Source organism: Toxorhynchites rutilus, chromosome 3 (assembly GCF_029784135.1).
Source record: "Toxorhynchites rutilus septentrionalis strain SRP chromosome 3, ASM2978413v1, whole genome shotgun sequence".
NCBI classification, from domain to species: Eukaryota; Metazoa; Arthropoda; class Insecta; order Diptera; family Culicidae; genus Toxorhynchites; species Toxorhynchites rutilus.
Genome location: NC_073746.1, coordinates 266,352,756 through 266,379,097, shown reverse-complemented (window position 1 = coordinate 266,379,097; position 26,342 = coordinate 266,352,756). Strand labels below are relative to the sequence as shown.

Genomic DNA, 26,342 nt, shown 5'->3' with positions numbered 1-26,342 from the left:
CGACGACATTTTTCCAAATTTACGAAAAATTGACAGTGAAGCATGGCCAACGTGATCTATACACTCTTATCTGATTTTAAAGCGAAAGCTGAAGATATAATTCCTAAAAATTAAATTTCTACAGCGTTTTTTCCGTGATGCAATTTGATGTGACACACCCTTTAGGTTTCTTGATCTTTTTAGTGCGCTTAAAATATCCAGATGGCTGAAGTACTTGTTTAATCCACTTAGTGGTGATCGGGAGCTCAAGTTCCTTCTCAATTTCCGATACATTGAACTTTCCATTGTAGCTCCAGGACCTAAATACCAAAGTTTTGGTCCCACGACAATCGTCCGGAATCAGGAAATGCATCGTTTTCCACCAGGACAATACCAGTCTTCATGTCTATATGACAACCTAGCAAAAAAATATGAAGTTAGGATGGGATGTGCTTCTCTATCCATCATATTCCCGGTAAACGTTGCACCTTCGGATTATGACTCGTTAGAGTCCCTGCGGAACTCTCTTCGGGCAGCATAACAAAATCATCATGATCAGTTTGCCGAAGAAGCGAATTAGCTGCAAAGTTTAAAGCTTCCTAAATACAACTGAAGTAGAAGAAGTGTTCGGACAAGTTCGGCCATTACTTGTTAACCGCCAATGTGTTGTCAGAAAAGGATTATTCTTGAAAAATCGTCACGAAAACGAGCTAAAATGGGCTTGGGGCATCTCCTCGAAGAGTCTTTCGGCCTGGAAACTTCCCAGAATCGATCTTTAGCAACGTTACGTTATCCATGACCAAGAATGCTTGTTATATCATTAGAATTTTGATGTTCATCTTCCGAGCGCGTGATTGCTAGAGCGCTGTTACTAGAATCTGCTTCACCGACGATTATTTTGACGTAGGATTACGTTTTTCGGAAACATATTGGGGTACAAATTGAAAAACGAAAATCGATCGCATCGTAGAAAATGGCCAATTTCAAACGCTTATTGTTCTGTTATTTCATAATGGATTGATGAGCTTTTGCGTTAATCGTTTTGGCACTCTATAACAATGTTTTGCATTGGATAAAAAAATACATGTCAGGAAACTAACTATCGAACCATTAGAAAATCTCAACCGTTATCCAAACTGAAATACCTCGTTCTGATTGGTCGGAATCGAAGATACAAGCTTCCTCTTATACTCACAATTATTGCTCAGTCATTTTCTGATAGATTTACGAGAGTTTTGCATCAATTTCAGACGCGAATGAACTGGAAAATTTAAAGCCTCTTTAAAACGAAGAATGGAATGAATTGGATCAATCATTTTGGGGACCCCATAATAATTCAGTACAGTGAAAATGAATAAAATAATAAATTTTGTAAAACTACAGACTTCAAAACCAAGGTGATGGGGAAATCGGCATTGCAAATACATGCAAGTTGGGGGCATTTTTGCATTGCAAGTAAGGTGGGTGATACGAATTATTCTAGCAAATAAAATATAAATTTGGAACTTTGGTGTTGATCGCTTCGCGGAATTTCATATCAATGACCGTTCATGCATCGTAAAACGTTAAGCACAAGTGTAAGTGTAACATTTTATGTTGTAGTGGTTGGGTTAGAAATTACTTGAAATATGAAACGAATTTTCATAAATAAAAACCAATGTGCGCTCCCGCTCGAGAACGGCTCGTCTGATTTAAGCTTTCTGTTTTGTTGTGTTCATCTTCGCCCAAGGAATGTTCATGCGGCGAGAAAAATTGGGAAACTGGAGGATTATTCGTAGAAGTGTTTGTCATACGCTCAACATATCGTATTAGGTGCTGTAAGTCCAATTGAAATTCACATTGAGGCATATAGCATCGTGTTCCGTTGGGCGTGAAGCGAAAATGCGAATGGAATGAATAAACACTCTCAGAAAGTAAAAATTGTAAAAGAAAATAACCTTTTTCATTTCAAATAAGTTTTCTCTATAATAAAGTAACTTTTTTTTTGTGGTGAGAAAAATTAATAATTGTGTTCGATAATGACAATTATCATATATTACATTTTTGGTGAGTGCTAAAAAATTCGTTGAACACTAATTTTTTAGCACCTCACACAGTCTTCAGTATCCTTGCTCAGTGTATATTGCTGAATTGGCAGCGATTCACTGGGCGCTGGACAGCGTCGTCTCACGACCTGTTGAACACTATTACATTGTAACGGATAGTCTTAGCTCTGTCGAAGCTATTCGTTCAGTGAGGCCGGAAAAGCACTCGCCATACTTTCTTGAGAGAATACGAGAAATTTTGAGGTCTTTATCCAGACGCTGTTATGTCATTACCTTTGTCTGGGTCCCTTCACATTGCTCCATTCCGGGTATCGAGAGGGCTTACTCGTTGGCAAAGGTAGGTGCAATTGAAGGCAATATTATCAGCGTTAAATCGCCTTCAATGAATTTTATTCTTTAATCCGCAAAAATACCATCGCTAACTGGCAACGCAAGTGGAATGAAGATGAATTGGGCCGGTGGTTTTACTCGATTATCCCTAATGTTAGCCTCAAACCGTGGTTCAAAAGTCTGGAATTGAGTCGGGGCTTCATTCGCACCTTCTCCCGACTCATGTCCAATCACTGTTCGTTAGATGCTCTACTTTCCCGTTTCAATCTTGCCAGCAGCAATCTCTGCGTTTGTGGCCAAGGTTATCACGACATCGAGCACGTTGTTTGGCCGTGCGAGGTGTATCTGGTCGCCATATCGAATTCCACTTCGACATATTCTATCGTGGTACACACCATCCAACGACTAATCACCATCCTTCTGTCATCAACACCGGTGGAATGAACAAACAATACCCAACAACTAAACAAACGGATCTTTTCAGGACCACCAAATCATTATTAAAGAGTTTAACGATGTAATTTTTCGAACATATCCAAAATCAGCATGCAACATATAGCCTAACGGAATCCTACGTCAACTATGCGGTTGTGTCGAGAAGCACCTTATCGTGGACTAGTTTCCCGAATATGAGTTTAGCTGAAATTGTGTCTTTCGTCACATCAGCAATCAAGAGCCCTCGGTTTACCCTGTTTGCTCTCTATACCTCGACATGAAGCAGCCGATCGTAAATTCCACAACGACACGTCGTTGCAGCAGTGATTCCAGATTCCAAATCTTTCGGTGGGTACATGAGAAGATCGTTTAATTATGAACAAACGCTTCAAAAAATCTAAATATGTTGATAGATCTAAATTATTACTAATTAGATACTCATTTTCATCGTCAGCAAGCGGAGTGCCATAAACGGGTTTGAGCGAAATCAACAGCCCTCTTTTTTGCTGGCATTTTCACCTAGCATTTTGAATTATCGTCCCTCTCTCAAAGCGGAAAGTGCTACACCATAAATTGGTGAAATAATTTTTCTTTCGTTCGAATTTGAGTTCAGTTGTAGCATTGGCTGCCAGAGTTGGGGAGAAAAGTTCCGAAACGAGGTACATACCTCTATCGAGGTCAAGTCATCAATTTCGGATTTGGTTTTTTTCGCTCGCGATTTTGAGAATTCTGTTGTGCAGGACCTGTTTTCGAGGCACATTTATGACGAATCCCATTAGCTAACGAACACGGAAAGCAAACGATGACCGATTTCAATCATTTGCAATTATGTCTACTGGAAATGTGGATTACCTCAAACCAGCAGAGGCTTCCCTCTAGTAAAGACTACCCTTTCACGGCCGTCTTCCAATATTCGTTCGCTCGTTTATCAAGTGTCAGATGTCGTGAATAATTTCCCATACACTTCCACGTCCATTTCAGCCCACACGCTAGGAAGAGGAGCGTGTCGATAGCGAAATGTGAATACCGCTCTCCAACGCCGCGAGTACCGAAACCGTTCATTCGACCTAAAGAAGGTATTATCAAACATTATTATATCATTTAAAATACACGTATCGTGTGTTCGGAGAGCGATGCGCTCACCGCCCAACGACAGCAACAATTTTCCCAAGATCTCGACAATGGAAGCGAAAAATGTAACAGATAACAAAATGCGCGCGCGCGCTCACCTCTTCCTCTCATTCTCACGAACTCACACATGGCGTACGATGCGCGCCTTATTCCGTGAGTTTTGTTTTCATCAAGTTGGAATATCTCAAGTGGAAATCTCCGAAACGTGACACTCATGAGAGTGAGCCCCTTACTCCCTCATCAAAGATAACCACCAATACCGTGACAATTGGAACCGGAAGTAGTGTTGGTGGTGAGTGCCCGATAATTCCGCACTACACCTCGACCGACCACTTGTGCGGTTGTCCCTGAGAGTACTCGATAAAAACTTCCTTCTGCGCGCTCTTTGTGCCATGTTTTGCCTCTTTAGTAAATACAAACACACACACAAACGCAAACCCACCGATTCGTTCGGTTGGTGTTGTTGATGTTATTGTTGCGATTGCTGCATTCATCTGTTCGCACTTTGCCGTGTTCCATCTGTTTTTGCCGTTGCCTTTCCACTCTTCCACAATGCCACTTGCTTTCCCCTTTACCCATATCATTGATGGGCCAGAGCCAGCCGACAGTGTCTAGATTTTGTGTGTTCCGCCTGCTGTCGTGTGCCACCCTGCGACGTGTGTGTGTGTTTTTGGAGTGTATCAGGGTGGTTGGTAGATCATTCATTGGTTCATGGTCCGGTAGGCACTTAACTTATTCCAATCTAACAAGTTTATTTTTAATAAACTTTAATATTAATTCCTTTAACTTTAGTCCTTGCAACTCTAACTCAATGTACTGTCTAGAACCTTTTTATACTATAATTCGATTATTCAAATTCTTATTCCTCCGACAATTTCTCTTTCTAATTACGCATTGCTTCACGTGCAGCATCCCAGTACATGCTAACTCCAACAATTCTGATAGGAGGATTCTGGCTCAAGGCCGGCTAACACCAATATTTAGTTATTACAAGGCGTATAAATATGAAACCGGGATTCACGCATTATTAGTTATACAGTCAACTCTCCCTCAATCGATATCCAAGTGGACCATCGAGTTGGGGAGGTATCAAGATACAGAACACTTTCTCATAATTTTGTCATTTATGTCATAAATTGTCATATATTGGGGTAAGTGTCCCAATTATGGTATGAATTTGAATTTTTGATTCATCCCCTTAAAGTGAGAAAACACCTTTCTCACATAAAAAAATTTTTTTTTCCAGAATCTCTCAGGAGGTGATAGACGAATATATTTCACGAAAAAAATCGTTCTACGCATATGTTCGAATTTCAACAGAGTTTTAGAACTTTGTTTTTGTTTCGGACTCTGTTGCCTCAAACTGGCTCTACATTGAAAAGTACGCTACGTAAACCGATTCTGTTGCCTTGATTTAAGAAAATTTAGTACAGGATATAGCAGTGGAACATCTAAATGAGTGGACTAGTGGATGTTATTTCACATTTTGGAAGTGAAAAATTTAAAAGTTAGTAATTTTTTATATGTAATTATTAATTTTATCCCAAAAAATCATACTAAACTTGATTGTTTCTATCAATTAAATTATAGCTCTCTAACTACTAACCACTCTAACTAACCGAGTGGTTGGCGTCTCACATTATATGATGATGATGATGGTCCCGCCTCCTTCCCCTACAGAGATTTGAGCAAGACGAGTTATTTAAAAGATAATTTAGTTATTTTTTTCAGCATTGAAATCCCTAACTGATTTCAATGCTGAAAAAAATAACTAAATTATCTCACAAAAAAACAACGAACTGATTTTATTTACAGATATAAGTTCAAATCATTGCAATGTCAAATGACAAGCCAATACTCAGTCATGTCCGCCAAAAACTTCGTCAGGTTAATTGAAAATATTAAAAACAAAAAAAATCCCACATTAAATTATCCGTTCGTATAAAACTTCGTCAGTAACAATCTTCGTCATAAAATTTAAAAATATATCGGTCGGCTGTTAATGAAACACAGCTTTCACGTGTGAAATACAGTGCCTCTTAAATTCTGTAAGTGTTGTTGAACGTTTTATATGTCTTGGCATCGAGTTGAACACATTTATACCTTTGAAATACAACGAATTTTGTGAAGCACATGTCACGAAATTGGGTGTTCTCAATTCATTCGCGTTTCTTGTGTTATAACTGTGAAAGTCACTTCCCCTTTCAAGTCGATCACACAAATATCGAGGCAGCAAACCCTTAACTACTTTGAAAATGAACACCATAGTTAAATAAACAATCCTTTGCTTCACGGATAACCATTGCAGAGCGTTCAACATTAAGGATGAGGAAGTGAATCTGTTACATTTTAGTATCAACCGCATTATTTTGTTTTGCAAACGCTGTAATCTCGATATTTGTGTTTCATTGACCAGAAATAAAATGGAAGAGCAAAAGTCTAATTGAGGAGAGATGATTAGTTTGTATAGCTGTATTTTGCTGCAAATAGTTACATCGTTTTTCAATCGGCATGAGATTCCATACTTCTTGGCAATTTTCTCGATGACATTGTCAATGTGAGTGTTGAACTTGAGTTTGTCATTAATAATCACGCCAAGAAATTTAATTTCCCGAACGCGATCAATAGTCTCATCATCAATAACAATAGAGACGTTTTCATTTGAACGATTTCGGGAGATTACCATATATTTCGTTTTACTTATGTTCAATTTTAATTGCTTATACTTCAACCATCTACTTAAAGAATGCAAATCTCCATCTAAATGTGACGCGACCTGATTTAAATCATTAGCTGCAATGAATAATACTGCAAAAAGATTGACATGTCATGTCATTAATGTACATAATAAATAAAATGGGCCCTAATACACTTCCCTGAGGTACTCCAAGATTATTCCCTACGAGGCTGGAAATGAAATCGTTAAAAATAGTCCGTTGAGCTCTGTCATACAAATAACTTTCAAACCATTTATATGCAGTACTCGTAATTCCAAAGCGCTTAATCGTGTTCAACAACAAGGGCCTAGAAATTGTCTCGAAAGCGCGTTTTAGATCCAAGAAAACAGCAATGATGGTCTCTTTACATTCTAAATTATCTTTCCATTTTGCTAACACCAAGTTCAATGCGGTTTCACAGCAATGACCTTCCCGATATCCCGATTGTTCTGATATTAGCAAAGTGTTATGATTAAAATATTCCAACAGCTGGCCTTTAACAACTAATTCCAATATTTTCTCTAATGTGTGCAACATGTTGATGGGACGAAACTCTTCGACTTTAATCGTTCCAGCAACCTTTTGAATAGGGACTATCAGGGATTCCTTCCACACCTGAGGTACATGCCCAGTTAGTAAAGATTTATTGATAAGGTCCAGCAAGATGTAGTCAATAACATGAAAGCAATCTTGAATAACTCTAGCATTAACACTATCTACTCCAGCCGTTTTTCCTAAAGAAAAGCAAACAGTTCTAAGTTCATTTAATGTAATTGAGAATTCATTTAATTATCATGTCGGGGGTTCGGGTTCGATTCCCGTTCTGACCGGGACATTTTTCGTCAAAGGAATTTATTCCGACTTGCACTGTGGTCACGCATATTCTACAACTTGCCACTCCAGAATACATTCAATAACACATTCGGCTCAACTAAGTCGTACTAATAAAAATAACGCAAGCAATCCTTACGTTGAGAAGGCAAAAGTTCCACTGGGAACGTTAATGCTATCCAAGAAGGAGAAGAGCCACTCTACAGTTTGTTCTTTGACGCCCAACTTCTAACTCTCTAAATTTCGCTGCAATATCGATATAAACAATTCCTGATTAAAATTCAATCAAAATCTTCAAAAATGGCGATTCTTAACGCAATGTACTTATAGAAAATCACTTTAAGTCACTTTAATGTTGAAAGGTTAATTTTTTATTGAAATTATTCAAATTTGAATTATAAACCTTTTTTTTTTCAAACTGTATATAATCGAGTCCTAAACTTTATATAATTTTATTTATTTATTTATTGTCGTCAATCAGAATTGTAGACCGATACATTCTTAGTACTATTTAAAACTAAAAAAAAACTAAAGAGAGCTGGCTGGATAATTTATCCGTTTAATTTAGAGGATTTTAACAAAAAAAAATTAAAAAAATATCATTTATTTATTTATTTCGTCAAACCAGCGTAGACTAAATATGCTGCCCAAATATTACAGTGAAATTTAACTATATTTTATTCCTTTCAGATAGTCTTTAAGCATTGACCTTGACATGGTTATTATTTCACTGTGTTCGTTACATAATTCGTTCTTCGATAATTTATGTAAGAAATGTTAGGGTTTCTCAGGTTCCTAATCGGTGCGTAAAAATTTAGGTTTCCTTATATTTCTTCTGAGTCCACTCGTTGTGATATAATATCAATAATAAATATAATCATGGCAGAGTTCCGACGTTCTTTTAGGCTTTTAATATTGATTAGCATACAGCGTGCTTCATATGGAGGGAGATGATATGAAGACTAGTCTAGTTTACGAAGTGCGAATAATAAAAATTGTTTTTGTACAGATTCAAATCTGTCTTCTAATCTAAGACCACGGCCAAGTCTCTTACTCGTTGACATCTATTTATGGGTTGATTTCCCAGCTTAACATCATTGTTCAAGTGTGCTCTTCTTCTTGTAAAAGTCATCAAAATGCATTTCCTTACATTGAGCTGTAATAAACTCTTAGTGCACCATTTATAAAAGTTTAAAAAGCCCCTAATGAGAGCCTTGACTTCGGATGTAACAAATATTGGTTTTGAAATTTCCCATTAAATCTTACCATTTACGTGCGTTCAGTCAAATATGATTCTAGCCATTTCAATAGCTTGAATTCTATCCCTATTATTTAAAGATATATCAACACGATCGAAAGCCTTACTAAAGTCAGAGTATGGAGCTTCAACTTGATTACCATTATCCATTGCACTCAAAGTGAATGTGACAAATTCCAGCAAATTTGTTGTTGTTGATCGTCCTTTGAAAAAAACGTGCTTATTCGTAATTCGTGTCTTTAGTTGTTGAAAAAGTTTATCCCATTTATTTATTTATTAGGCTCATTAGCATTTTAGCTGTAACAGAGCCGGGTTTTAATCGTGTACATGTACATATGTTTATGTTTCTATAAATTGTAAATTACACAGTAGTTAGTAGTAGTAAAATACTACATTATGGTAAATTACACAGTAGTAGCCATTTAGACGTAAGGGTATTCTTCCTGTTCTTCCATTGTTCAGTAGACCGGACAGCGGAGACAGTTGATATTGATCATTGTTGGGTTATTTATAGAACAGCAGCCCGATGTTTCTTGCAGAGCAGAGCAGTTGTATGGATGAATCGATCTTTGTTCCACCGTGGATCGATCCCCATCGCTGATGATGTTTGCGTGGACGTAGTTATTCTATAACAACACAAAGATGGTCAATTGAGGGTCCTGAGTTTGAACTCACGACCGATCGCTTAGTAAGCGAACGCGTAACCAAGTGGCTACGAAGACCCCCCACGCGCAGGAACTGTTCAGTCAAAAAAAAAAGGTTCAAATAGTTTCACGGGAACATTTTCAGTTGATTTCAATATTCCGGACATATTCTTCAGGTTTGATTCAACGTTCAGGAGTAATTTCGACACAATCATCTGAACCTTCCTGAATATTCTCAAACTCGATAGGACTACTACCAGCGGAATATCATCATCATCATTGATCCATTTCTCAAAAAGCATTAAGGCCATCCAGGCTTTATAAGACAGAAAGTCCATTGACCGCTCCAGCTTTTTGACCAACCTTATATGCTTTAGGTCTAGATTCAATTTTCCATTCCGATTCCATTTTTTCTTTAGCTTGAATAGTGTTGATACCGTACTTTGTGCAATACTGAAATCTTTTGCCGCTACAGACCCCTTCCGTCCATACTTTTCGACTTTGCTCGATGATGCTCAAACGTTGCCCAATAGTTAGCAATTTAATTGTTCGCTTGAAGGGTTTTTCGTGGTTTTCCATACTTTAAAAGAAATTTCTTGATGACACGAACACTTCGTCTTCACTTTCAAGTGCAATCGAAATCCGAGTTAATAACGCGCAAAAAATGTACACGAAAATCAATCAAGTTAGGGAGGTGAAAATCCATGGAAAAATGAACCAAAACACGTCGAGTAAGGGAGGCATCGAGTTAGGGAGGTATCGAGTTAGGGAGGTATCAAGTTATGGAAAGAAGAATGCTTGTAAAATCAAAGATACCATGAAATTAATCGAGTTAGAAAAAATATCGAGTTACAGAACATCGAGTAAGAGAGAGTTGACTGTATATACTAATCGTATTTTTTTTTATTTTTGACATTTATATCATGCAGCTACAAACATTTTTTTGGAGTAAAAAATTGTGAATTTTGTTCCTCGGAACTGAGATCTGTGGACATCATTGATTTTGAAGGAATGTTTATTTATTTTTATTTATTTTTTTAAATTTATTTTTTAATATTTCTTCAACTGACTTTTTTTTGTCTTATTGAACATTTCAATTCTTATACTCTACGAACAAAATTTCACACAATAAATAATATTTACAAACAGTTATCGTCTTGAATATAGTCGTTGTTGAAACGTCTTAGTAGTCAAGTAAAAATCAAATAGCTCAAAATTGTCATTAAAAATACTGCACATATATCGAATTGGTTCATGTTGTGCATATTCTACATTTCGTGTACCAAGCTGTAAGAAATTTCGCTGTCGCAGTCTCCTCTCTGGTACATAGAAATTGATTTCGGCGAGGATATTCGGGGCATCAATTTCTCCATTCAGCACTTTCGCCATAAAAACTGCTTGAGCTACAGATCGTCTTTTTTCAAGGGTGTGAAGACCGAGAAGCTGGCACCGATCCTCGTACGGCGGCAAGTTAAGCGGATCTATCCACGAAAGAGAGCGGAGAGCGTATCGAACGAATTTCCGCTGCACGGCTTCTATCCTGGCAATCCAATTAGCGTGGTATGGACACCAAGCAACCACACTTGCTTCCAAAATAGATCTCACCAATGAACAATATAGAGATCGTAGGCATAATGTATCCCGGAACTCTGTTGAGATTTTGAAAATGAACCCAAGTTGCCTATTTGCTCTAGAGATAACGTCACTATAGTGTATTCGAAATGTCAGGCCACTATCCAGTATAACGCCCAAGTCTCGTACTTGAGCTACTCTTGACAGAGGTTGTCCTGCGATGGAGTAGTCAAATACAATTGGTTTGGTCTTTCGATGGAAGGAAATTATGCTACATTTTGAGATGCTGACTGTCATGAAATTGTGAGTGCACCACATTTCAAAACGATCTACCATTCTTTGAAGTTCCAAACAATCGTGCAGGTTCCTAATAATCATATATATCTTAACGTCGTCTGCATAAAATGTCCGGCATCCAGGTGGAAGGATTATGTCGATTTCGTTTATGTATAATACGAATAGCAGTGGCCCTAAATTGCTCGCCTGTGGTACTCCGGATGAGTTGAATGTCGAAGGAAGCTTACGGCGAGCATACTCTCGCGATATCACGTATGGTTCTAAAAGCTTAAAAATGGGGACATTGATGTGAGGAACGAGAAACGACCGAAAGCGTTTGAAGACATCGACAACCGGTGAAACTGAAAAGCAACACAAAGTGATTTTTCTTGATGACAATGTCACACCGTCACACTGAGCAAGACCGGCCAAAAAAACGTTTAAGCTTCTACTTTAGGAACAAAATACCGCATGTGGCTTATTCATCAGACTTGGTTCCTTCCTATTGCGATTTGTCTTCATCGATGGGATAACGCTGCAAACGTAAGCTGAGCGGCGTTCCAATTGTTATGAAAATGTGCGAAAATAGCTAGATGACTGGTTTAATTAAAAACAAAGAATTTTTGAGGAAAAGCATTCATGAAATATGGGAAAAATGTACAGCTTCCGATGGTCACTACTTTAAATAAAATATTTTAGACTATTCGATTATTTAGAGTCATTCGATACGAGGAAATCTTGGTGCAACGAACTTCACATCGCTCTCTGTACTGTCTACAGCAGCACTAATTCCTCCGGGATGCATGCCTGCTAGCATGGAAACCCCTAATCCCCACGTCACAGTCGAGCCCTTCCCGCCAGCCACCTGCAGGCATCCGGGTCCAGTGTGTACGATGATGGAGAAGGGGTCTTCCATCCAGTCACAGCAGGCAAGTACCCTCATGTAAAGAGCATTTCGTGCCAAGTAAGATCTATCAATTCGCGCAACTCAACTGCGAGGCTATCCCATTAACGAATTGTGATCATCTCGAGCAAGTTGCAATTTGCTTACGACTGCATCGTAGTTGTCTGTACCTCGTGGCCATCTGTCTTCCACTCAATTCGAATAGCGACCTCTATTACGCACATGCTAACGCGGTGCAGGTCGTGGCGAACTATGCTACCGCAGTTGATATCGTTGTATCCTTAGGCGACTATAACTTACCATGCTTGCGTTAGGAATTGGACGAGGATGTTAATGGTTTTTTACCCACAAAGGTCACTTCTGAGCAGGAAAATGTGCTCATCGAAACAATGTTTGCAATTGGACTGCAACAGGCCAACCGATATATAAATGCGTACTGCAGGCTTCTCGATTTGGCTTTAGGTGGCCTACCAGACCAATTAGACATAACCGAACACAACTCGCCTCTATTGCCAGTGGACAATCACCATGAAGCGTTCGTTCTGCTACTCGACGTGGACAGCGACGATCTAGATCTAATTGCGCACAAGGAGATAGACAACAATTCTTCCTTCGATTTTCACCTATGCAATTTCGCACAGCTGAAAATGGCTCTGGTGGCTGTTGATTGGGACACCCCACTGCAAACAGGATCAACTTCTTTCAGCATTCTATGAAAAGCTCTATGCAGTGCCCAATGACAATGTGCCTCGCTGAAATCGTTCATTCAGCTCAATGTCCGGTAAATCGTAGTGGACCCGTGAACTCTGGAACTTGCGAATCTCATTACTGCGAATCACGTTACTGCCTTGTCGTGCGAAATAGAAGAGAGACGACAAGTTGAGGCAGTATATGTTGATTTCGCGAAACCATTCGACACTGTTCCGCATAGTTCAGCATATTACTAGTAGTGATGATCGACGGAAACACCCAATTCATTGCCAAGAGAGCGGATAGACAGTAGAACCTCGATTATCAACGGAATTGAGTAGCATGGTTACCGCGGATAACAAAAATCGCGGAACTAAAAATGGGGTCCAAACACGAAAAAACGATGTTTCAAAATCGAATTATTTCGAATTATTTCGATATATAATAACCCATTTGTAAGGTCGTGTACAACAGTGATTAAATTTTTGACCAAAACAAAAGAACCTACCACTCACTGATAAATTTCGGGAAGGCTATGGAACTCGCTTTGGAGAATAATCCGCTTGCGGATAATCGAGATTGTGTAACTGTAGTTGAATTGGTACAGTGATTCCGAAGTCCTCTCCATGGACACCATCCCCATACCCATACCATGATGCTTCCAACACCGTGCTTCATAGTCGGTTGTAGATGCCGGTCCTGGAGGCTCTCGTTGCTCTTTCGCCAAACTAGGTTTACCCATACTTCCCAGCAATGTTTCGTTAGGACTCCTTACGCTGGAAGTTACGCACAATCAAATTTCGGACCTGTGATGAGATTTGCTTTCCACCCATTTTCCGGAAGCTTCTTAAGCGTCAAAAACACGTCACTACGCACCAAAAGTTGACAAACAGCTACGAAAATTATGTTTGTATTAGATGGACCCCTCGGTTTTGACAACCAGCTGTCAAAACCGAGGGGTCCATCGATAAAAAAAAAACGGTGAAACAAATTCACACAAGTGAACTTTTTTATCATATACCCTAAAAGTGCCCATTTAGGAACAAAAGCCATTTTTTGTTTTTCTTAAAAATAAATCAACAATATTGAAGTGGCAAAATGGTCTACTAATTATCTTCTTTTACGTAGTATTGACTGGAATACCAAAAAGTTTGAAAAACTTTTTATATTGGAACACTTTGATTTCCAAAGGGGGGTGGATTCTTTGTGCCCATCATTGTAGTTCTTTTCGACATGAGAGCTGGAAACAGAGCAACATACCTTTCGCGATTTAAAATCTCTGCTCCAAAATAAAGCACAATCGTTTTCTACAGACGCATCGTTGATGCCATCCGTTAGTTACATGACATAATGTTCAATGGAAGCTAAAATAAAACGCAATGAGCTCCGTTCCCTTTGTACAACGGTCGAAAATGTAATGATTTCAACCACCAAAACGTTCTTATAACTGAAAAAAGTTTGTGGCAATGATAGTTTATACAAAATACAAATTGTTGTGTAATATCCAAAATTCAAAGCTGGTCGGAAAGATTTGGATGACGATAAGCTGAGAGTGAATGACTGTGTTATGAAAACCACAAATGGATTGGAGAGGACTTCGGCCATCAATCCGGCGGGACCTGTTCAAATTGAGCTTTGAATTCTTTCTAAACATTCTTTCAGGGATTCCAAGGTTGTATTGACTCACTGGAGCTCTCATTTGAATAAAATAATCTTGGATTATATAATACAAAAAGAAACTTTGCCACTAAACTCACTGTGAATTTAACACTCCGTTACAGAGAATCTTATCTTAAAATGAACATGATTTCTCCACCTTTAACGTATAATTTCACTTCCAATAGATTGTACGGGAAGCATATCTGCACAACAAGCAGTATGAAAGTGTTAAATTCACTGAGAAGTAAACAAATTTTCATTCAATTCTATTGTTATGGAATTGTTAAGGAAAACACAAATCTCTGCATTATTCGAAAATTATTCAAGAAATGAAACAAAATTAGGCATATTGAGGTTTTAGAATGCAATAAATGTTTCTACGGTGGTTAGACTTAACGCCCCCCCCCCTTCACCAAGAAAACGTGTATGTTTGAAGGTATTGGTAATAGTTTAAATAACTCTTAACAATATAATTTAACAACTAAACAATGAACGTTACATGTTTGAAGATGATTTGGGGTTACTAGCAATTCAACAAAGGCTTTGAATTTGAAAGTTCTTTCCCCTTTAATAGTACAATACAACAAAAATTACAGGATTGAAAGCATCTGAATTTATCGAATTTGATGACAAAAATATGAGAATCGGTTTAAGGTTCTACTGTAAGCCTAATGTTAATCTGTTATAAACTGTCCCACCACATCCTATGTCCTATGGTATCACATTAGTTTAGATTTGGAATCGAACACACATTTTAACAGTTCAAATATACAACCTATGAGGAACATAACAAAAAGTCATGGAGTCTCAGAAGAGATCAATCAAGCGAATTTGTGTTTGCGAATCAGAATCCAATTACAGCCACCCCATCAAAACGTTCCCTCATTCACGCGTCCGATCAACTATGCTAAGCTCACGTAGAATGCGAGTATTAGCAAAAATCAAACGGGCAGCCAGAAGAGGCCATTTTTGGTCCCGAAAAATATTCATTCGATCGGGACACATATGCGCACAATATGGTAAGCGAGTTCTGTCTGATTTAAGGCCTGTAAATATTTAATGACCGAATTGATTCCGATAGACGAATATTTATTTAAATGAAACCAAATTACATTGCGACGGTTGTTTTGTTCGATTGCCCTTCGCTGCCTACTGCGATTCTTGCGTGCGGCAGCATGAATTAAGTCGCTCCGCGAGATTAGCATACACAACCACACACACCCACACACACACACATACACACACACACACCCATGTCCACTTTCGATCCACGATTTGTTGTGCGTTTTGTCGCACTCTTTGTTTGGTAGATCGACTTCACACGTATCAGTGCTGTCAAGTGCTACACTGTTAATTAATACCTTTTTCATTACGGCTATCAGTTTATACTGTAGAGGTTTTTACGCCTGTGACTTATTTTCACCCCACGTTCGACTGATAAATGAGTGCTCATGGCAGTATTTCAACCCACGCTCGATGTATTTACATTGAATGCTCCGTTTATTGTGGGAACCTAACGGATCTTGACTTTTTGGTCAGTATAAAACAATAAGTAGTTCTAATTATTGCTAACAATCATTCTTATTCTAGAATCCGATCGAATCAGTATTACCAGAAAAGGTGCTCATAAACCGTTTGATCGAAGTCAAATATTTGACATTTTTTGACAGATAAAATTTAATCAACGTGTACTGATGGTTCTGATCAAATATATTTATGACAAAAGATATATATTTAGATTTGGTTTGCTTAACCTTCCTATACTCGCGTATAGGTCTGACAGACCGAACATCAATGAGGTGGCTTGAAGAAAAAATATTTTCTGGGGTTTTTCACTCAATTAAATATTTTTCTTTGAATACCAATAACGCCTAAAAAACACAATAGCAATATCACAGAGACGCGCACTGTCCAGAGTACACGAATTACGATTTTTCGCGCGAGTATAGGAGTGTTAAATTTTCTTGCGACCCGTTTCTCAAACCATATGGTGACATACATTAAATATCCCAGTTAATTTTTTTCCATGTTCGATGTTTGACATTGTTTATCACTGTTGATGATTGAAAAGTGACAAAAAAGTACTTGAACCAAATTTACAAATTTCAATCGAATTTCATCTGTACAAAATCTTTCAAATATTTGGATTTGAATTGAACCGATTACAGAATACAAAAGTCTAGAACTCGATTATCCAGAATTCTAGACTGGATTATCCGGAGAATTTTATTTATGATTTTTCTTCGGAAATTTGGAATAATTTGTATAATAATTCCTTATTGAATCATCAATATGGGTATTAAATGAAAGGGCTTGGGTAGCAGAACACGGTTATTTATGAACAACGTAAATCCAGGATGACGGCCACTACAAAATGGCGGATTTAAAATTTTCTCAGAACCCGATCAATATGGATATCAAATAAAAGGGATTGACTAGTAGAACACAGTTATTTATGAAAAATGAAAATCCAAAATGGCCGCCACCACAAAGTTGCGCCATATTTTTATTTAAAGCCTCATCAATATGGGAATCAAATGAAAGTGCTCGACTGGTAGAACACAGTAGATCATGAAAAATCCAAATCCAAGATGGCCGCAGTTCCTAAATAAACAATTACATTTTAATGGTTTCATTCAGCTTGCCCTGTTTGTATGTATGTTTGAGTGTTTGTAGAGTTGTCCCACATTAATTGAAACTTGACCCCGTTCCCGATCACTGATTGATTTGAAATTTGGAACATACCTTTAATTCTACTGTCGTTATAAAACTGCGTTTTCCATGATCTTGAAAAATTCAATTTGGCCGCCGCAGAAAAATGGCTGAATGGCTTGACTTGGAGAATACACTAGATTATGAACAACATTAGTTCGAGAAGGTCGCCGCCACAAATCCAAATTTCCTTTTTTTGAATTTTTATGTCTTACCTAACTTTGTTCGGAATATTTTGATGATGTACTGTATTCTATTAGTCAAATCATTTCATTTGATACCGATATTGAGGGGATTGCGAAAAATACATAGTCGACCATTTAGTGGCGGCGACCTTTTTGAATTTATGTTGTTTATTATGTTTCGTGTTCTCCAAGTCAAGTCATTCAGCCATTTTTTAACGACGGTCAAATTGATTTTTCCAAGATCATGGAATACGCAGTTTTAAAATGACAGTAGAATTAAAGGTGACTTCCAAATTTCCGATCAATAGGTCAACAGTAAGTATTGTTGCGAGGGATTCTCGAGGAATATAACGGCTGGCCGGGGGACGATATTAGTTTTTAGATATTTATCTGAATGAATCGGATTTCACATGTACTGTGTCAGTCACTGTGTCACAGTCACTGTGTTGTGAAATTAAATAGGAGTTGAATGCTGTTCTGAAATCTATTTGTTATCTCTATTCAATATTTATGAAACACCTCACTGAATGTTTTGTCTATCGTTAGTCATTCTTGTCCTTCTTTCTGCCAGCATTTGAATTTCACTTCTGAATTAGGCTTCTTTTATTAAACATAAATGGACTGCCCGGAAAGTTCATGGTAATTTTTGGGAAAATAAATTAGGAAACTTGGGAAAATTTTATAGAAAAACATACATTTATGAAATTATATATGCAACGGTATGTTTCAAAATTTTCCGTTATCTTTGATGCAGCTTAAGGGGATACTCTAGAGTAGAGACACGAATTTCGGACGTTTTTTCGAGCTCCGTATAAATAAAACAAATAATATTTTTACTATGCATTACACCATTATTTGTTCATCTACCTTTTAACAATAAAACAAAAATTGAACGGAGAAAATGGTAAGGGATTGTATCTAGAACACGACCGCGTGTATTCGACGTAGAACTACGCAATTCTTTTTTACTACTTCGAATATTTAGAATGCATCGAAAATGGGAACAAAAATACTCCCGACTTGCATGTATATTTGCAGAGCGGATTTCCACAAGTAAATCGATTTTGAAGTCTGTGTTGGGGAAACCGTAAAACGGGCCAATCAAAACTTGGCAGTTAGGGTGTTTAAATAACGCTTGACATTTTACAGTTATTCAATTGTTCATCTCATGAAAAAATAATATTTATTATTGATAGACACGTAGAAATATTTCCTATCAATTGGTGCAAACATCTTTCTGATCTGTTGAGAAATGTTCGAGTTATGAGCATTCGAAATACGGATATGGTAGCACACAAATCGGAAGAACAAATGTATGGGAAAAAAGGAAATTCCTACAGTTTTAATGAATTTAAACCGTTTAGAGATTAGCGAATTGTAATATATAGCATAACAAACAAATCTTAGAGAATTTCCGCTTCGATTGGTATGCAAATCATGAGAATTCGTTCACAATGAAAATAGTTATTAACGTTAACTTTATTTCATAAAAACGTGACCTGTATTCTGATTTGGCACTCTTCCTGAAAGACGTAGTTCTACGTCAAAAAATATTCATAACTAGAATAGTTTGAAGCTGATGAAGTGAGAGAGTTAAAAAAAAGTTGTGCCATGGCGTACATGATTCCAGCCCTTCTGGTTATCTGAAACAGAAAAATCGAACAGATTCTGAATCAGTAAAGATCCCGCTATCGCATGAACCTCGGACAAGTCAAAAACATCGTTTTTGACAAAAGGTTTTTTCTTACGTTTCCAGATTTTTAAAAATAGTAAAATTTAAAAAATATCTTTTCATGCGATAGAGAGATGTCTGCATATTGTATCCATATGAATTCGACATAAAACGGTTCAGTAGAACTTGGGATATCGTGTACGCCAGTTTGAAAGACTAGTTTCGAGAAAAAACGCGTTTGAAGTCCTTTGTTATGGCCGTACCAGGTTAAATACCGCATCACCAAAATGGCTCTAACTGGGTAAATAATATGATTTTCGATAAGTCCTTTCTAGGGTATATTCTTAAATGTCTAAACTACAGAAATATGATTTTGGTCAGAAAAAGTTTTTGGTTTTTTTGAAATTTCTGGACTAGAATACTGCCTTAAAAATTCCCAAAAAAAAATCTTTCTAAATCTTGTTCGTTCCTCGTAAAAAAACTGATCAAGGCGCTTCTTATGATGTTCAAAGAGCCGATGTTCTTGCCCTTAAGATAATTTGTAAGTAATAATTCAAAGGTGCAATAGTTGCTAAGTACGGCGAATGGAGTAGTCAGGGCTCGAAATCTTCAAATATGAAAAATGAAATCGACTCTCCTCTCAGAAGCTTCGCTTCGACTAGGACTACTTCGGCATTCGCCGTCAACATAATGTGAATTGACTAGAAAATGAATTGTCGAGCGTTGAGAGCGAGGATGACTGATGAACTAGTCTAGTCAATAATTGACGTGACTAATAAACACAAATCTGCCTCTTCATTCAACCTGACTTCAATCCACATTTCTGTTCCCCCTGACAATAATCTTGTTACCTGCGAACACAATTTTATTTTTACGTATAAATTGAAACGAAAACTTGATTTCTGATGCAAAAAAGTAGTTACACCATTAATGGACGGTTCATTCTCTACCCACCGTGGACTCAAACCAATGAACTTAGACAGTTATTAGGTATGCTATAAAGGTCCTCGCGTTAGTATTAGTAAATAGCGTGCTAAATAGCGAGCAGTATGGGAGGAATTCTAAACAACATTTTAGTTCACTTTCTTTCCGAATTCAATTTTGTGAAAAAACGGTCAGTGGATCGTATTCTCGTACATTCTCCATCACATCTGGTGTGCCACATGGCAGCGTGTTGGGGCCACTCATTTTCGTGCTGTTCGTGAACCATCTGTGATTTCGGTTGAAGGCACGAAAACTGCTTTACGTCGACTACCTGAAGATTTTCCGATGTGCTGTGCACTTCAGGCGGATATTAACAAACTGCAAAAAAGGTGCCTTGAGAACGGTATGGAACTGAATGTAAAAAATGTAAGTCGATCGCATTCTCTCACCGATAATCTCGAATCGAATTCGTATATCAAATCGGGCTCGTACCCCTGGAGTGTGTTGTTTCCATCCGCGATCTCGGTGTGATCATCGACAACAAGCTGCGATTCAACGAACACATCAACGTAACTACCGCCAAAGCATTCTCAGCGTTTGTTCGACGTAGCACCAGCAACTTCCAGGATATTTACGCTATGAAGACACTATACTGCTCATTGGTCCGTAGTATCCTGGAGTATGCCGTGTGTGTGTGTGAGCTCCATTTCACGCTACCCAAACACTCCGAATGGAAAGAGTTCAACGCAGCTTCATTCGTTACGCCCTCCGCTCACTACCGTGGTCTGACCCAACGAACATGCCCGATTACGAAAGACGTTTAAATCTACAACGGCTTTTTGTTTTCTATTTGATTTCGGGAAACATTTTCCATCATTGTTGTCCAGTGTTTCGTTTTATGCGCCTTCCCGTTAACTTCGTGAGCGTGAGTAATTGTTTATTAGACTTTATAAGAGTTATTGTTTAGAGTTTATCGGTTTATGTTTGTTTTCGTTTGTTCAATAGTGTTTGTGCAGTGTTCGAATTTGATGTCTAAAAATATTTTTAAAAATAGGCTTAAGGTTTTATCAGTTTAAGTTCAGTATGTGGAATGGTTCTTTAACATTCGAGACGTTGCAAATAAATAAATAAACCACGTTGAACTTTAACATCGATACATCCATACGTGATACATGAGAGAGAGAGAAACGAATTCATTTTGGGGGAGTCTCTTCAATATGCATTTAGGCCCATTTGACGGGGAAGAATGAAATGCGATGGTAGAGTCGTTGAGTGAGATAGCAACTAAACGCCCGAATGATTGTTGAGTCATTTTGACAGAGAAACTGCTGAAAGAAGCTGGAAAACTCATTTCCAATTGAATACGAAGGCAACTTTCTTCATAGTTCGCTGACTATCTTCAGTTGAATATGACTTTGCCGAGCCCTGGGGGTAGCGTTTGTGAAGCAAGATTCGGATGGTGATTTCAGATGTATGTATTGAATCTGTGTTTTGATTCGGTCATCATCAGTGGTGGCACGGACTTTTCCGAAAACTAATTAAAACAAATCATACTTGATGCTTCTGAATCAATCTCGACGTATTGTCCGTTGTCATAAGTGTCGAAATGACATGTTGTGCTGTTTTTCTGAGTAAAATACAGTGGTAATATTCTTCGTGGAAGACATTGGATAATAGAACATTTCGAAAGCAATTCGCTATTCGAATTACTCACAAAGAAACACATTTTATATGTTATCCAAACATACACAAGTAATTATTGAAGTAGATTTATTGTTTATCAGACAATTCCGAGGAGGGCTACTATTTGCTTCATGCCAAAATCCGATACTGCTGACATGATCTCACTCGCAGCTCCTATATTGACAAGATAAACAGGTCTCTGGGTCTAATCATGTTTTAACGACATGAAAAATGTTTACGCAAAGCACAAAACGCGAGTAATCCGCCTGGAAGGGTTATCAACGAAAGTCAACAAACAACGGAAATCAGAACCACTTTCCGGACGCTAGGTCATAATTTTGACACGATGGAACTCATCTATGATATTTGAACACCATGCAAACACGCATACATATTGGTTCAAAGATTTACGCCAATGTTATGTGCGTCTTGGAAAGTATCCCATCGAAAGGTAAGGATGGGTCGCATAGCGAGGAAACCTTCGGAAGACAAAATGTCGACTGAACAAATACAGAAAGGTACAATCCGCCGCCAGCGTCCCTCACAGTTGGGCGAGTTGATCGTTCCGATGCTGTAAGAGTGCTGAGGAAAGTTTTATCCTGTAAAGATTTTGCGTTTTCGGTTTGTTGCTGCTACTATTCAAAAAAAAAAACACACACTTCGAACCCACCATTTCTCCTTTTCACTTTTTCCATCGAGTAGTGGTAGGTTTCAATCACCATCCCACGGAGCTTCGTGCAGAGGAAGGACTACATTATGCTGTGAAGTTTCCAACTTTCCGAGCTGGCGAAAAGGACGCTCACAGCTAGTTCCGCTCATGTACATTCCCTCTTCTCTCACCGGTAGGATGGGTAGCAACGGTTGTGTCATTTGAGAATGAATTCGTGCTATAATGTATTCACAGCTTGTAAGCTACGGCTGGCGAAACTTCGAACGAGATTTTGTAATGGTTCCAGGGTAACCAAGCCGGTGCATAATATCATGCTTGCATAATCTTGCCTCGTAGGCAGAGAACTACAGTGTGCTATCACTCAGGGTGGTCAAATTGGTTCGTATATAGGAAGTGCAGACTGAATCAAAACGACTGTCAAAAAAGATCCAATTGAAATGTCAAAAAAAGATCCAACGAGCAGGAGTGTTATTTTTTTTATGATAATTAACACTATATAAAAGGTACTGTTATCGAAGGCAAAAATAATTAAACCTATAAAATGAACGAACTACATTTTTCCGTCAATTGTTTAATTAACCATTGCATAGTGCAAAAAGAACAATGCAAATAAGATAGAACTACATTTTAAGTTGAAAGTAGATGCTGTTTCCTCAAGTAATGCCAGGTTGTAATATGTAATGAACAATAAATGACTCAAACGCTTAAATAATATCAATCAACGAGGTAAAAGAAGGGTTTCAAATAACCTAATTTTGGTTGAAACGGATAGCATACTCGCTGTGAGTCTAAGATGTCGTAGGCCTGCATATGTTTTCCCGCATTGTGAATTTACTTGCACATTCAATTCAAGGTTGGATTGGAAAATTACACCAAGATTGGAAGCTTTATCAACACATTCAATTTTTTCATTATTGCTGATTATGTCTGGTAAATTTGTGCGCGTGTGACGTCTAGCAATAAACATTGCTATAGTTTTTGATGAATTAATAGGAAGCAGATTATCCGAGGACCATTTCCAAACACTCTTCAGGTCAGTGTTGATTAACTGAGCCAAGTCTTCTAAATTAGCATCAGTTTAACAAATATAAAGTTGTACATCATCTGCAGACATGTGGATGACACAAAATTTCAAAACTGATAGTAAATCGTTCATAAGTAATGAAAGGAGAAGTGGACCTAAAACAGATCCTTGGGGTACTCCAGATAAAATATTAATTGGGCTGGATAATTTTTCATCAATTTCCACTATCTGAGTGCTAGAGTGCAGATAGGAACTGATAAGAAAAACAGCTTTACGACTAATGTTAAACTGACAGGATAGTTTACGCAATAATTTGACGTGAGAAACTCTATCAAATGCTTTAGAAAAGTCTATTAAAAGCAAAAATGCTACCCCTTTTTGTCAATAAATTGATGTATGTCCTCATGAACCTTAAGCAACGCCGAAGTAGTACTGTGACCGGATCTGAAACCAGACTGATTAGGACTGAGCAGATTATATCGTTGAATAAAGTTTTGAATTTGAAATTTCAAAATTTTCTCAAAAACCTTGGACAGCGAACATAGAATACTGATTGGACGAAGATTGTTCGAACAAGTAAACGCAGGTTTCTTACGAATTGGAATTATCTTTGTAGCCTTCCAGGTGCGAGGAAATTGGGCAGTCGTTATAAATAAATTGAGAGATACGTTATGGGCGTAATTACGAATGACAAAATGATTTTAACGAACCTCAAAGGAATGCCATCCATACCGATAGCATTAGAGCTAACTGAAAATATGGCATTCCAGATTTTTAACTCGTAACACGAAGCAAAAGAAAAACCATCAATGTTGGGAGATGGCATTGAAGGAAGTTCCGGATCATGTGTGAAGTTTTCACCAAAAAAAGAATTTATCTCATCACAAGTATTGTTATGCTTTCCTTTGTTACACGGACTCACAATAACATTAAGTCATTTGAGTTTTTTTCCAAAGTTCTTTGCTTGAAGTCGCAGACGCTAAATTGGACGTCATATAGTTAGATTTGGCTTGGTTAACTAATAGAGTTACTTTATTGCGAAGTTAAACTGAAAATGGTCCTGATAATTTCTACTTTTCCATTGGCGATATACAACATCTCTAGCTATCATAGCATTCAAAATGTTATTGTTGAACCAAGGTGCATTTGCTTTGGGACTATGAGCTCTTAATGGAACACAATTTTCATAAATTTCAAATCAGAATCAGTTATACTATACAATAATGACCAATCCAAGTTTAATATGTTTTGCAACTCAGAAAAATTAAATCGATTATAATCCCGAAAAAAAATCGGTTTATCATCATTGCAACGAATTATGTTAAAAGATGAAAAAATCATATCGTGAAGAGAAAAACCTGAATTAGAAGATCAATCAAAGAGCTTCCACCAGGATAGAAGTGAGTAGGTTCATTATTTACACAAAACAACCCAAAACTCTCTAGAACCTCGCTGAACCGAGTTGTTTTAGCGAAAACTTTTTTCAAATCCCCTGTCAAAATTATATTCTCATAAGATAGTGACAGTTCGGAGAGCTTTTGATCAAGGAGGTTGGAACAATAAAATTCAGAAGGGGAATAAATCACACTGAGCAAATGTTTTCTGTGATTCACTCGAATCTCAATGAACCAAATATTCAGTACGATCACCATCCCCCAGTTACGTCAAAGGATTGGAAGCAGCAATAACCCTGCAATCAATATTAAATTTGTGATAAATGCAAATTCCATCACCTCGACCAGTCTTGCGATCATTCCTTATGATGTTATAATCATCAACGGCAATTGTTGTATCACTTACGTTTTCATTTAACCATGTTTCCGTCACACATACTATGTCAACTTTGCTGCTCATGAAACAATTTTTAAATTCATCAAATTTACTTAATTGACGGGCAAACAGACTTTGTGCATTCATATGACAAAGATTAACACAATCATCACGTAAAGCAATATTCATAACCAGGGTTGCCAACTATTTTTTTTTGAAAAATTAGGGAAATTGTAAGGGGTTGTATCTAGGACACGACCGCATATTTTTGACGTAGAACTACGAAATTATATTATGCCATCCACTTGTTTACCACTTCGAATATTATTTTAAAATAGATTATGTTCTCCGTTACAAATAAATTTGACGAACGTCCTTTTTCGATTGATATGTTGCCTAGGACTATCAAAATATGTGAACGGAAGAATTGTCAAACGATCATTGTATTTTACATTTCCCTCTGAAGTTATTGCACATCTCATGTTTATGCAGTTCTCGAACCGCGAAAGTTCATTCACCTCTGGTATCTGAAATGACGATTTTCCCAGGCTTCTCAGTTTAAAAATACGTTTTAGGGAAACATATTCCGGTCTGCACAATGACAAGCGAGTACAAAAGTACTCAACACCAAAAAAATACCCCCGAATGCATGTATTTGCAAAGCGGATTCCCCAGGCACATTAATTTTGAAGTCCGTGTTAGGGAAACACAGCTCGGTGGGAACAAAAATACCCCCGACATACATGTATATTCGCAGAGCGGATTTCCACAGGTACATCAATTTTGAAGTCTGTTTTGGGGAAACCGTAAATCGTGCCAATTAAAACTTGTCAGTTAGGGCGTTTAAATAACGCTTAACATTTTACAGTTATTCAATGGTTCATCTCATGAAAAACAAAAAAATATTAATTGTGATATGCTAGAAATATATATTATACATTTGTGATATGCGTAGAAATATTTCCTATCAATTGATGCAACCATCCGATCTGTTGAGAAATGCTCGAGTTATAAGCATACGAAATACGGGTAGGGTTTGCACACAAATCGGCAGAACAAATTTATGGGAAAAAAGGAAGTTCTTCCAGTTTTCATGAATTTAAACCGTTTAAAGATAAGCGAATTGTAATGTATAGCATATCTAACAAATCTTGGAGAATTTTCGATTCGATTGGTTAGCAAATCATGAGAAATCGTTCACAGTGAAAATAGTTATTAACGTTAACTTTAT

At 37.6% G+C, this 26,342-nt stretch overlaps 1 protein-coding gene across 1 annotated transcript in view; it reads left to right on the top strand.

Annotated features, from left to right (window-relative positions):
• LOC129774197 (uncharacterized) overlaps positions 1–12,838 on the top strand; it is a 73,355-nt gene extending 60,517 nt beyond the window's left edge. Inside the window, exon 2 of the mRNA XM_055777902.1 lies at positions 12,476–12,838. Coding sequence (XP_055633877.1) covers positions 12,476–12,838 — 363 coding nt within the window. The remainder of the gene's footprint in view (positions 1–12,475) is intronic.
• The last annotated feature ends 13,504 nt before the right edge of the window (positions 12,839–26,342 follow it).